The sequence below is a fragment of the Solea solea genome, chromosome 1 (assembly GCF_958295425.1).
Source record: "Solea solea chromosome 1, fSolSol10.1, whole genome shotgun sequence".
NCBI lineage: Eukaryota > Metazoa > Chordata > Actinopteri > Pleuronectiformes > Soleidae > Solea > Solea solea.
The window spans coordinates 20,528,853-20,541,672 of NC_081134.1; the positions used below are offsets into that span (position 1 = coordinate 20,528,853).

Here is a 12,820-nt window from a genome sequence, read left to right on the forward strand (position 1 = left end):
GCTGCTGTCAGCTGGAGGAGCGACATCAGATGCACTGGAGGGGCGAGAAGGCACTGGAAAAGTGGCATCGTCCTCGTCCTCCTCCATATCATCCAAGTTGAGAATGTCTGAGTTGGCATAGCCCTCAGCATCCTCCTCTGGCTCTACGCCAGGGAGCTCCTCAAAGAGTGGCGGCATGTCTGTATATTCCTCCTCCATCATATCCGCCCAGCTCTTGGTAGCTCGCGGTACATGGGGAGTTTTAGCCACAGCGGTTTCTCCTGACAGACATGGGTCCTGAGAATTAGCCACCGCCACTCTCAGTCTCCTCTCCAAAATTTTCTCTGGCATATCCGCGCAGTGTGGACATGACTGCGGGTCAGCCAGAGACGCCTGTGCGTGTTTAGCACCCATGCACGTAATACACATGGGATGAGGGTCCCTGCCTGAGATGGATGAGCCGCATGACGCGGGACACAGGCGGGATGCAGCCTCTTTGACCTTCGGAACCGGCCCTTTGGCGGGGGTTGCGGTCGAGGACATGGCAGCGGGCGAAGAGAGAGACATTTCGTCGCGCACGGAGATCGCTCACCAAGCACCGTAAAGTCAGCTCGCCGTAATGCGTTAGCTCTACTCTCGGTGACTGATGTAGCTTGTCGGCTAAGACACCGTGCACCCGGCAGATTAGCTGTGATGCTAAGCCCTGCTCGGTAATTAGCGTTAGCACCCGGAGTTTAAGGTCCTAGCTAACGAAACACCGAAGAGTTAGCTCGCCGCGACACGTTAGCTCCGCTCCCGGTAAACACACAGTTAACAAACAAATGTCAACCGTATCCACGCTGACTCGCCGCAACGCGTTAGTCTGTGGGTAACTGATCTACAGTTAGCCGACCCCCGGTAGATAATACAGGGTGGCCGGTGGAGCAGCTCGCCTTGACGCGGACACTACACCAAGATCAAGTGGAAAACTTCTTGCGAAGAACTTACTCAGCAAATCCAGACGTAAGCCAGGGACTGCGTTCGGCGACGAGGACCTTAACGGCGCGTCTGCGAACAGTTTAGCAAAACCAAGCTAGCCCGAATAGCTGAGGGAGCTTCCACAACAGTTTCTTCACGGGAAGAAAGCGAGAATGATTTTGAGGGGCGGGTCGGCTGTGATAGTATGAAGGGGGCGGTGCCCCAGCACAGCTCGACCTGTCTGTCACTGACAGACGTGGTGCCATTGGAGCTTCCCTGGTTGGTCATGCCAAGGCGATATCCCATAGTGAAACACCGAACGAAGTTAGAAAAAGAAACAGTAAATGTCATAAACCAGAAGAACTTTACTTTTACTTGTATTATAAAAAAGTGGCTTCTTCTTTTACCAACTTTTACCTCTTGTGACGTCAGAAACCTGAGCCGCGGCGCCAAGGCTGAGATAGCGTCTGGGAAACGAGTGACGTCTCTGGACCAGAGGACAAAACTGGACCTTGTATCGCTCCTGAACCGGACAGGAAGCATCTCACAAGTGTGAGTGTCAGTGGGAATAAAATATTGTAATAATAATAATAATAATGATGATGATGGTTAATTAGTTATTATTATAACACGTGTAAACTCCTCTCCTCTGCAGGACCCTGACAAACATCTTCCCCCGTTTTATTCGAGCCCCCAGTGACTCGGATGCCAAGCCTGTTGAGCCGCTTTATATAGGTAAACTTTAACTTTTTATTAAATCAACACCTGTCTTTGGACTTATTTAGTTAGTTAATCATGTGCTGTCTGTAGGATTTTCATTGTATAAGGCAATAAATACACCTTTTAACATATTTAGGAGGAAAATCTTTACTTTCGTTTCTACTCTGCAACTTTCCCACTGATCAAAACCTGAGACCCCGGCAGAAAATACAAATTTTCTACTTCATCTCCACCATAAACTGCTTCTTCTGCCTCAATGAACGTCTAAGTTAACACTATCGCTGCCTTGCTGTGACTTTGGCGAGACCTCCTGACTCTGAAGACTCCGGGTTGGTGGTCCTGATGGTTATCTCACGAACAGACAGTAGGGGGCAGTGGTTTCCCTCCGCAACGAGACATTTAACCATCGCAACGACTCTGAAGCTGTTAAATTAGGCTAAAAATCTAATTTAAGTGGAAAAAAGAGGCTCACGAATAAGGCTGCGTCATGCTTTTAAGTTTCTCCGTGTGCTTGTTTTTCATTTCCATCGCCTCCATAGTTTCTGACAATCAGATGATGAACATAAATTTGACTCTGAAGCGGGCTCAGAACACTGGGGACCAGATCCAGGAATGGTGGATCGTCAACCAGACGGAGCTCGGCCCGATAGAGAAGAGGAGTCCCAAGTACAAGTATGAAGCGGGTCTGGAGCTTTACGTGTTCAGCGACCAAGTCAGTCCGCCCAGTCTGGGTTTCCTGGCTGGATACGGGTGAGTGAACACCGATAGAATATGGAACTTTGGGAACTCTTGCTCTCCATCTTTGTGGTTGTGGTTGTTTTGTGTCTTTTTTACAGGATGAGACCTCAGGATTTACTAAAAGATTCAAACTGTCCTTTATTCCTGCTGCTGTTTGCTTTTTAAACAGCGGCGACTACTGATTGTTTTCGTCATCGATCCATTTGTTGATCTCTTCCTCGATTAATTGAGGACTTGTTTGGTCAGAAAATGACTTTCATTGTTTCACCAAACCTGGAAACCTGATCATGTTCTCAAATGTCTTGTCTTCAATTATTCCTTTGTTACCTGGAGCAAACAAAACCAAATGTTCCCATTTAAGAAGAAACTGACAATTGATTAAGTCATTTGAGTAATATTCGCTAAATCTTTGCCCTAATGGTGATCAATATCTGAAACTTAAGTGGAAAACACTTGACCTGCTTTTTAGCTTGTCTACTTAATAAATGTGTTTATTTTTTTATTATTTTCTTTCCCCGCCCAGGATCATGGGCCTGTACGCCTCTGTGGTGCTCGTCATTGGCAAGTTTGTGCGAGAGTTCTTCAGCGGCATTTCCCACACCATCATGTTCGAGGAGCTGCCCAATGTGGACCGCATCCTCAAGCTGTGCACGGACATCTTCCTGGTCCGAGAGACGGGGGAGCTGGACCTGGAGGAGGACATGTACGCCAAACTCATCTTCCTCTACCGCTCGCCGGAGACCATGATCAAGTGGACGCGCGAGAAAACCCAGTGAAACTCCAGTGAGCGGATGAAATCACGAGAGAGACACGCTGGGTGTTCGCTCTGTTGGCGTTGAGCGTGCAAATTTCAGTGCAGCGGCCAGCAGGGGGAGCACAACCAAGTCCGTCCTCCTCACCCGAGCTCTGACGGCAGTGACGCGGCGGTAGCTCTTTTTTTGAGTTATAAACTGGTGTTTTTTTCTACTCTTATCTGGTGAGAACACACAGAGGCATAGTAACTATAACAAGCGAGCACAAATTTTGCTGGTGCTGAATTCATTCTCTCACAAGAGAACCTGGCTCTGTTTAGCACCCGTTGGATAAAAGGAGCGTCTGGTTGTCAGTTGGAGATGCGACGAATCTTCTAGGACAGTTTTCTTAAGTTAACTGTAAAATAAGAAGGTCGATTTTTTTTAAATCCCACACTGCTCTCCACAACTGTCGTCTTTGCATTTTTCCACGATGGCCGAGCAGGCGGTGAGAAGCTCAGACTGGCTGCTGCAACGTTACACTTTAAAGGGCTTCCCACCAAAAAGTACACAACACAATAACGACCACCATGAGCACAATCGCATTATTATTCTTCTCCAACTGGAAAAACTTTTCGTTTGTGGGACTGTGCAATACTGAGCTCTCCTTACTCCGGGTTCTCAAAGGGATGTGGACCCAAAAGTTCTGAACAAGACACAACATGAACATAGTCCCACGTTCTTTTTGGGGGTTTTTTAAACGTCAGAGGCGTCGCAGGAGCCTCTCCAGAGACACGGTCTATAGATACAGTATATAAAAAAAAAACAATCCTCACTTGCCTTATTTTGTTTGTATGAGAAGAACTGAAACTCTTTATTAACTACATATCTTTCTCAGGAAGAGCTGTTTTCACAGATATTATTGTATGTCTTCTATGTTCCACTTCTATGCGTCGGCTTTGATGGGATTTTACATATGAGGTCAGAAAAGGAACGTCGAGAACTATTTAAATGGCATGAAAACTAACATGGATATCGTTTGGATACGGACTGATGATACTTATGAGTATGTTTACGGCGCAGGCCGCGTGAGGAGAGAACGTTTTTAATCGCCGTGGACATTTTTAAATTTCCTCACAGAGAATGAGATCAATTGCCAATCACCCCCGCGTCTGCATCGTCCGCAGGTTGGCGAGAGTCGAAAAAACCAGCAGAGGGGCCGGTATCTCTGAATCAGGGTCGCGCACACTCGCTGTTTTTTTAAAACCTCCGACACTCACGGACACTGCGGGCGCCCACAGCTGTGCATTCATCAAGGAGACGACGAGAAAAAAAAGAAAAAAAAAAGATGAAGGGCTGAAACAGGATGCTCTTTGGTCCAAACTATGCATTAGAGGAACACTGTTAGCATGAAAGAGAAACTACATTTATTAATTTTCATGACATGTACATTCAAGTTTTTTGGGGGGGCGGGGGGGGGGGCTGGAAGCGGAGGAATGAAATGTGAAAAATGTACCTGTATGTTAAGGAAATGTGGTATTATAGAGGTGCAGAGTTGTGCAAATAAAGCATCTGGAAAGGTGTGGAGTTTTTTTTTTGTATTCAGCCGCCGCTCTTTGCCTGTGGAAAAATCTGCATCTCTGGATACAGCCTGTCAGAGTTCACTGTGCGCTGTAAATCCACGGAGATCTACCGATGTGTTGCAAAAAAACTTGAGATGACATTATTCCAATTTCCTTCATTATTCCAATATCTTCAATTTCCCTTCATCTTTACTCCAGAAGAGAGTCACTGAGAGTTTACAAGAGCCTGGAGGGAAACAGATGGACCCAATCCGGCTTTGAGACAAACATTCAACTCCAGAGTCTACCGGCTAAAGAAAGCACTGTTGTCAACTATGTAAACAGTTGCCACATTGTACGGCTGTTCAACTTATTTACTGAGAGTTAACCATGAAATCCTTTGCTTGTGTTTGTTCCCATCACTCTGTCTTCTTCCTCTCACTTTGAGCACGGTAGAATGCTCTCCCGTTAGATGTTTAGTCAGTCAGTCATCATCTACCGCTTTATCCTCTGCCAGAGGGTCGCAGGGGGTGCTGTGCCAATATCAGGTGACATAGGGCGATAGACGGGGTACACCCTGGACATTTCGCCAGTCCATCGCAGGGCCACACACATAGAGACAAACCATTCACTCTCAAAGAAGTCATAGAATAGAATGTCGTCCAAAATCACTCAAAAAAGTCAATACAGTATGTCGTCCAAAATATGACAAAAAAGTCACAGTATAGTATGTCATCCAAAATGTGACAAAAAAAGTCATAATATAGTATGTCGTCCAAAATCACTCAAAAAAGTCATAGTATAGTGTGTCGTCCAACATGTGACAAAAAAGTCGTAGTATAGTATGTCGTCCAAAATGTGACAAAAAAGTCGTAGTATAGTATGTCGTCCAAAATGTGACAAAAAAGTCATAGTATAGTATGTCGTCCAAAATGTGACAAAAAAAGTCATAATATAGTATGTCGTCCAAAATCACTCAAAAAAGTCATAGTATAGTGTGTCGTCCAACATGTGACAAAAAAGTCGTAGTATAGTATGTCGTCCAAAATGTGACAAAAAAGTCGTAGTATAGTATGTCGTCCAAAATGTGACAAAAAAGTCATAGTATAGTATGTCGTCCAAAATGTGACAAAAAAGTCATAGTATAGTATGTTGTCCAAAATTTGACAAAAAAGTCATAGTATAGTATGTCGTCCAAAATGTGACAAAAAAGTCATAGTATAGTATGTCGTCCAAAATCACTCAAAAAAGTCATAGTATAGTATGTCGTCCAAAATGACAAAAAAGTCATAGTATAGTATGTCGTCCAAAATGTGACAAAAAGTCACAGTATAGTATGTCGTCCAAAATATGACAAAAAAGTCATAGTATAGTATGTCGTCCAAAATGTGACAAAAAGTCACAGTATAGTATGTCGTCCAAAATATGACAAAAAAGTCATAGTATAGTATGTCGTCCAAAATGTGACAAAAAGTCACAGTATAGTATGTCGTCCAAAATGTGACAAAAAAGTCATAGTATAGTATGTCGTCCAAAATCACTCAAAAAAATCATAGGATAGTATGTCGTCCAAAATCAGTCAAAAAAGTCATAGTATAGTATGTCGTCCAACATGTGACAAAAAAGTCATAGTATAGTATGTCGTCCAAAATCACTCAAAAAAGTCATAGTATAGTATGTCGTCCAAAATGTGACAAAAAAGTCATAGTATAGTATGTCGTCCAAAATCACTCAAAATAGTCATAGTATAGTATGTCGTCCAAAATGTGACAAAAAAGTCATAGTATAGTATGTCGTCCAAAATGTGACAAAAAAGTCATAGTATAGTATGTCGTCCAACATGTGACAAAAAAGTCATAGTATAGTATGTCGTCCAAAATCACTCAAAAAAGTCATAGTATATTATGTCGTCCAACATGTTACAAAAAAGTCATAGTTTAACATGTCGTCTCTTGTAAAAACAGACCCGATAAAAAATCTAGACCGAGAGCCTGTGAGGCTCAATGAGAGAAAACGCAATTTACCTCAATTAATTGTACAACAGAACAATTGAAGGAGCCTTAGACCATTTTAAGGATAAAAACACAAACAAATAAATACAAATTGAAATTGTTAAATGGCACAAAAATAGAAAGTGAATTATATATGACTAAATTATTCAAATGGGCTACCTATAATGATAATTATATTTCTATTTCTATACGGCTCTGACACTTACACCCACTCTACTCCAGCTAATGCACAGATCCACTCATCCAGAATCACAACAATAGCATGAATGTTTGCACATAAAATTTCCCTTAACAGTGAGAGAGTGAGAGCATTAGGCTCATCAAAGATAAATAGGTTCTGAGGAAGCGACACTGTCATTACATGTCTGTCCGTGGAGTTTGGCGCAGACCTGCAGCCGCTCTTACAGTGTAAGCCTCACTGATGTGGAAAATTCTGTCTGCTAACTCGTTTAAGAAAATGTACACAGACCATAAAATATGCCACGAAGCGGAAATGTTTATTGACGTGTGTGCAAAGTTTGGAGATCTGCTTTTGAGAAATTCAAGGAACATCTGTCAGCCACAACTTAAAAGACTTGATTCATTTCGACCTGAGTAGTAACTGAACTCGGCTGCAACTAACGGTTATTTTCTCCATTAATCAATTACTTATTTAGTTTGTAAAATGTAGATCAATGTTTACCAAACCCGAAAATGATGTGTTTCTCAAATGTCTTGTTTTGTCCACAAACCAAAATGAATTAGTTTTAATGATTTATTTCTTATATGGAGCAAAGAAACCAGAAAATATCCACATTTAAGAAGCTGCAAAAAAATCGAGTAAAAAAGACCCGACAAAAAATCTCATAAAAACAGATGAGAAAAAAATGTGTAAAAACAGACCCAAAAAAAATCTTGAAAAAAAAAGACAGAACCAAAAGAAATCGCGTACAAACTCGAAAAAAAAATCTTTGCAATTTGAGCTCCAACATTAAAGCCAAAGATCTATTTTAAGTTGCCATTTGATCATCAATTATCCTTTATAATGTGAACAGTGTGGTGACAAATACAACATTCATATAATAAGGAAGGCCAAAAACATCAGTGCATGGTCCCCTTAATCTTTATTTAGAGTTTCAATTTTCAGGATTGTACGATGGAGATGATGAAGATACAACAGCCATGACATTGTTGTTTATTCTTGGATGGACACGACACAGACCTTTCGAGGTAGACGAACAAAACAGCCGGTCTACGCTTGGCTACGAACTGTGTTGTTTTAATCTTCTTGAGTTAAGCTTGTGTTCGAGAAAAATCGTGCGAATCGATCATTGTAAGCGTAAATTTCACTTGTTCCAAAACATGCATGGACTGTGTGATATATTGCATATTGTCCCAGCAAATCTTCATCAGCCATCAATACTGAGAATAACTTAATACAAAAAAAAAAACAACACCTATACATAGACATGGGCATATTTATTATCATTATCATAATTATTTCCGATTTGAATACACCTCTGTGAACCTACACACGGACTATGACAGCGACATTTACAGCGTCACAGAGACAAAGAAACAATAGAGCATTTACAAACAACAGCCTTTCATACATTATTAAACAGTGAAGAATGATTTTTTTTTTTCCAGCTGAAATAAACAAAACAGAGATTTTTATCATCGACTCTTTGTGTGACACCTCTGACGCTCGGTGTTTCTAAATTTGCACAATTAAGATCACAACAGTTGTTTGTTTTTGTTTGAACACTTACACAGAGGGTGCAGCGGTGGGAAGCAACACGTGGGGTAGAGTCGACCGTTCCGTTGTGGAGGCTGGAGGTTAACACAAGCCACCTTCATAATCGTCCTCCTCGTCAGCGGCAGCCGGTGCCCCACTACCGCCCCCCTGTGGAGCGGCTGCAGCCTTCTTCTTCCCTCCTCCTCCAGGTACTCGCAGGGAAATGGCCAGCTTGGCGTACTGGAGAACAGAGGAGAGTATAAATATGCAGTGTTCCAATTCAGATTTGCCTGACAAGAAGTGGCCCAGTCACAAATTACAATCCAAGTGTGACATATTAACTATCGGCAGATTGTCCGTTTGTTTTTTTTTTGGAAAACAGACCCCAAAAAAAATTTGTGAGAAAACATACTCAAACAAATGTTTTTTTTGAAAAACATACCCTGGAAAAAAATCTCGAAAAAAATCTTTTGAATTTGAACGATTGAATGTATTCAGTGATGAACTCCGACATGTTAGCAAACTGTTCTCTGGACATAACAACAAACATAAACAACACTTATTTTGTTAAAAGTCAGCGCTCACATCGTTGTCCATGTATTTCAGCAGAGGCGAGTTGCACACGCGGTAGACCTGGTCCTCGTCCTGCTCGTCGTAGCCCTGCAGTAGCGTCTCCATGGCAACGCAGTCTTCGCTTCCACTGTAGCCAGGCAGACTGGGGCAAATCAAGTAGCACTTCATGAAATAACACTGCAGCAAACTACAGGACACTGAGAATGTGATGCGGCATGACACCAATTTCTTGTTATGGCTTATGGCTTGTTATAGCTTAAAAATGTAAAAGTAGGTTTAAGACGATTCTCATACCTGTAACTTTCTCTCACACATTTGTCAGCTGCGACATAGTCGCCTCTGTGAAGGTGAACCAACACTTGGGCAGTGGTTTTCTGAGAGAATGGGGAAATAACACAATGACTTAGGAATTTGAAAAAGTTCTTCTCTTCCGACTTTCGTCTGTCGAGGGCAACGTAATTTATCAGTTATTCTCTCTCTCTCCATACATATATATGTATATATACATATAGATATACATATATGTGTATATATATATATATATATATATATATATATATATATATATACATATACATGTATATATATATATATATATATATATATATATATATATACATATATGTATATCTATATGTATATATGCACAACATTACCCACTATGGAAACTAACTACGTAACTGACCTTAAAGCACATGGGGAAGTTCTCGATCTCCTTGTACATGTTCTTCTCTTTCTGCAGAGCAACCGTTGCTTCATCCAACCTGGTGAGACAGATCACAGCAGTGAGTGAGGACAGAACAGTTTCTAGGGACATTTAAAGCAGAACTATGAAGGATTTTTAACCTAAATGAACAGCTTTAGAGTCAGCGTGATCACTGATGGTTAAAATGTGTTGTTGTGGCTGGAGAGTGGGGTGCTGTCTCCACTGCCCCCTACTGTCTGTTAGCGGAAAACCAGCCTCGCAAGTTCAGGGATAAACAGAGAATCATGGACATGGCTCCACAGCCTGTGTTCGCCGGCCCGGATGAAAACAAACACACAAGGCCAGGATGGATAGATGGTGTCATAAAAATACATAATAAAATATCTAAAATTGTCAATAGAACTCAAGGTAAGCTCATCATCTCAAAGATATTTTGTAATGAGATGGAATTTGATACGATTTCTGAACTACATCAGCACAAACGACAGCTTTACCTTCTTAACCTGACCAGAAGTCTGGAGGCTTTGCCCAGAAGTTCAACAGCCTGACGCAGCCGGTCTTCATTCTAAAGACACACACACAAACAAAAACAGCAGCAACAACAAGGCTATTAATAAAATAAAATTAAATAAAATTAAATCAGTGACTGTGAAAGGATTCTGTTATTGTCAGCACATTTATCATTACCTCAAACACACCAGCAGCCTTCTGATACAGGTCCACAGCTTTCTCCAGGTTTATTGGCTCAATCAGTCTGACACGAGAAAAAACAAGAGAGTGTTTTAATTCAGATTAAATTAATGATGTAATAAAAGGTGAACTGGTGCTTTAAGTGTGAAATATGAGGTTGTTTTTACTTTCCAGCTCTGTCCAAAGCCATGGCAGCAGTGTCTGGAGTCCCGTTCTCCATGTACATCATACAGGCTTTTTCAATGTACTGAATGGCCTCGGGCATCTTCTTTTGTTCCTGTTGCAGCGCAAACACAACACCGCTGTAGACACCTTATCATTTTTCCACCTATTGTAAACTCAAAGTGTTCCCGTACTCACCTTCATCATCATACCTGCCTGTTCCAGGGCCCTGAAGAGGAAGGAGAGGAGGGGTTACAGGATGTTATTTTTATATGTTTGCTGCTGTCTTTATGTTAAGGTTATAAAACATGACACTTACTTCGCAGCATGAAAAAGCCTGATGGGGGGAAAGTTAAGGAAATGAAAACAGACTTAAACAACAGTAATTTCTTGTCTTAGGACAGTGAATTTGAGAGGATACGTCTTGTTCTCTGTGTGATATTCCGCTTCTTTCAGGTAGGCATCCTTCGCCTGCTCATACTGCTTGGCATTCTTGAAGCACACGGCTACAAACAAGGAGAATTAAAGAATTAGAACATGTTTCTCTGGTTTTTACAGCTTCTTAAGTGTGAATATTTTCTGGTTTCTTGGCACCAAAGAAAAAGAAATCATTAAAACTGAATAATTTTTGGTTTGTGGACAAAACAAGACATTTGAGAACATGTTGGAAACACAGATCAACGTTTTTCAATATTTTCTTATATTATATAAAGGACAGATTAATCGATGATGAAAATAATCGTTAGTTGCAGCCCTAGATATTAATACTTTGGATGAAGGTGTGCTGTAGTAATCGACCAATCTTGCTCTCAAGACCACATTTTTACCTGGTCTTGTCTCAGTCATTGAAAACTGAATGACTGTTGAAAAGTGCTGATCTGTGTTCTGAAAACCTCAAAATGATCACGTTCTCAAATGTCTTGTTTGGTTGCCAAAACAGAATTATTCAGTTTTCATGATTTCTTTGTTATAAGGAGCAGAAACATTCACATTTAAGAATTTAAGAAGCTTGTCATAATACTTATTAAATGGCTTCCACAGTTCATTAGAGCAACGACAAAATCCCCAAGGAATGTTTCCGGCACATTGATGAATCTATATCTGAAAAATGAAGGCAGTTCTTAAGGTAAAGGGGTCCAACCTGGTGCGAACAAGGTGTTAAGATGCCTGTGTATGTGTACATGGGGATGACTCAGTTTTGGTCTTGTTCTGCTCTTAAATCACTCTCTTCTTGCTCATCTTGGTCCCAGAAATCATGGTCCCGACTTTCTGATCAGGTCTTGTTCTGGTACACTGTGTGGCCCCAGTCTTGTCTTAATCTTATTTTTTATTTTTTTTTTGTTTTATTGTAATCTTGATTACAGCACTGGATTTGAGGGGATTTACCTGCTTTGGCGTATTCTGATGCTGCACTGTCGAAATCGGGCTTCCACTTAGTGAAGCTTGTCTTTAAGCTGCAAACACATAGAAATTACAAATAAAACACAGAAGCAGGAGACATGACACGTTTATTACACATGATTATCTGGAGCTAGTGCTCTGTGTATATGTCGTATAACATGCTACAGTGGCCTGACAGCTAGCTAACGTGAGTCGTGAAAACAAACCGTTTTTAGTCAGAGACTGACTCACCATTTCTCCGCTTTAGCCATGTGCTCGTGAGCTTCGTTTATCTTCTGCGCAGCCATGGCGTAAACTGAGTCAAAAATGTGCCAGTCAGAACAAATCCGTAGACAGAATATCGCTGAGGATGTAGTTGATGGCTCGATGTTTGGATTAGGAGCTCCGCCTCAACTGCAACGTCACCTGACAGCTACGTCACAAAGCGGCGACGAGTCCCGGAAGCCGGGGGGGGGGGGGGTTTGGTCATTTAGAGCGTTTAAATATCAGTCATTATATCGTAATAATCAATGATAGACGCACCACAAACTACATAGTGTAATACGATGCTATGTTTTCCCCATAGAAGCCATGACTTCGTACTGAATTCTCAGAAAACGCAGTTTTTTATTCACGATACCTTCAAATACTACACTACCCACAACCCTCTCGTGTAGTTGCGGGAGTCGCGGCGCTGTGTTTACAGCGGTTTACAATAGTCAGACAAACAACAACAAAGCAGTGAAAACAATGAATAGTCTTTTATTGGAATATGTGTTTAGTAAAATATGCATATTGTTTGTTTCATTTGTCACATCTATTTCAGTCATATAGTAAGTAAGTATCAATAATAAATAATTAATATGAATGATTGATAGCATTGCTACAACAAT

General features: G+C 41.3%; 2 protein-coding genes across 11 annotated transcripts in view; one reads left to right on the forward strand and one right to left on the reverse strand.

Moving 5' to 3' along the window:
• The window catches only part of LOC131442837 (piezo-type mechanosensitive ion channel component 2), a 105,392-nt gene extending 100,781 nt beyond the window's left edge, over window positions 1-4,611 (forward strand). For 9 of the 10 annotated variants that reach the window (XM_058612467.1, XM_058612799.1, XM_058612477.1 and 6 more), the window contains 4 exons: window positions 1,369-1,488; window positions 1,592-1,671; window positions 2,196-2,406; window positions 2,918-4,611. In XM_058612467.1, the coding sequence (XP_058468450.1) occupies window positions 1,369-1,488; window positions 1,592-1,671; window positions 2,196-2,406; window positions 2,918-3,170 (664 nt within the window). In that variant the 3' untranslated portion in view covers window positions 3,171-4,611. Of the gene's footprint in view, window positions 1-1,368; window positions 1,489-1,591; window positions 1,672-2,195; window positions 2,407-2,917 lie in introns of those variants that run through there. The other variant, XR_009233600.1, reaches the window with a different exon arrangement.
• Window positions 4,612-7,783: 3,172 nt separating this feature from the next.
• On the reverse strand, window positions 7,784-12,359 carry napgb (N-ethylmaleimide-sensitive factor attachment protein, gamma b). The gene is made up of 12 exons (XM_058632204.1): window positions 12,180-12,359; window positions 11,934-12,001; window positions 10,969-11,053; window positions 10,867-10,884; window positions 10,746-10,776; window positions 10,553-10,662; window positions 10,383-10,449; window positions 10,190-10,260; window positions 9,675-9,753; window positions 9,284-9,363; window positions 9,002-9,131; window positions 7,784-8,656 (listed from the first exon to the last, which is right to left on the reverse strand). Exons 1-12 carry the CDS (start codon window positions 12,233-12,235, stop codon window positions 8,519-8,521), a joined length of 933 nt encoding a protein of 310 aa, XP_058488187.1. The 5' UTR covers window positions 12,236-12,359; the 3' UTR covers window positions 7,784-8,518.
• Window positions 12,360-12,820: the final 461 nt, after the last annotated feature.

What these genes read in the sequence shown, in the direction of transcription:
- napgb (XM_058632204.1), bottom strand. Translation starts at nt 12,235, where the DNA reads ATGGCTGCGCAGAAGATAAACGAAGCTCACGAGCACATGGCTAAAGCG. An exon ending in CTTCTGGTCAGGTTAAGAAG is followed by an intron (nt 9,754 to 10,189) that starts GTAAAGCTGTCG and finishes CTGTCTCACCAG; the next exon opens with GTTGGATGAAGCAACGGTTG. An exon ending in ACTTCCCCATGTGCTTTAAG is followed by an intron (nt 9,364 to 9,674) that starts GTCAGTTACGTA and finishes CCATTCTCTCAG; the next exon opens with AAAACCACTGCCCAAGTGTT.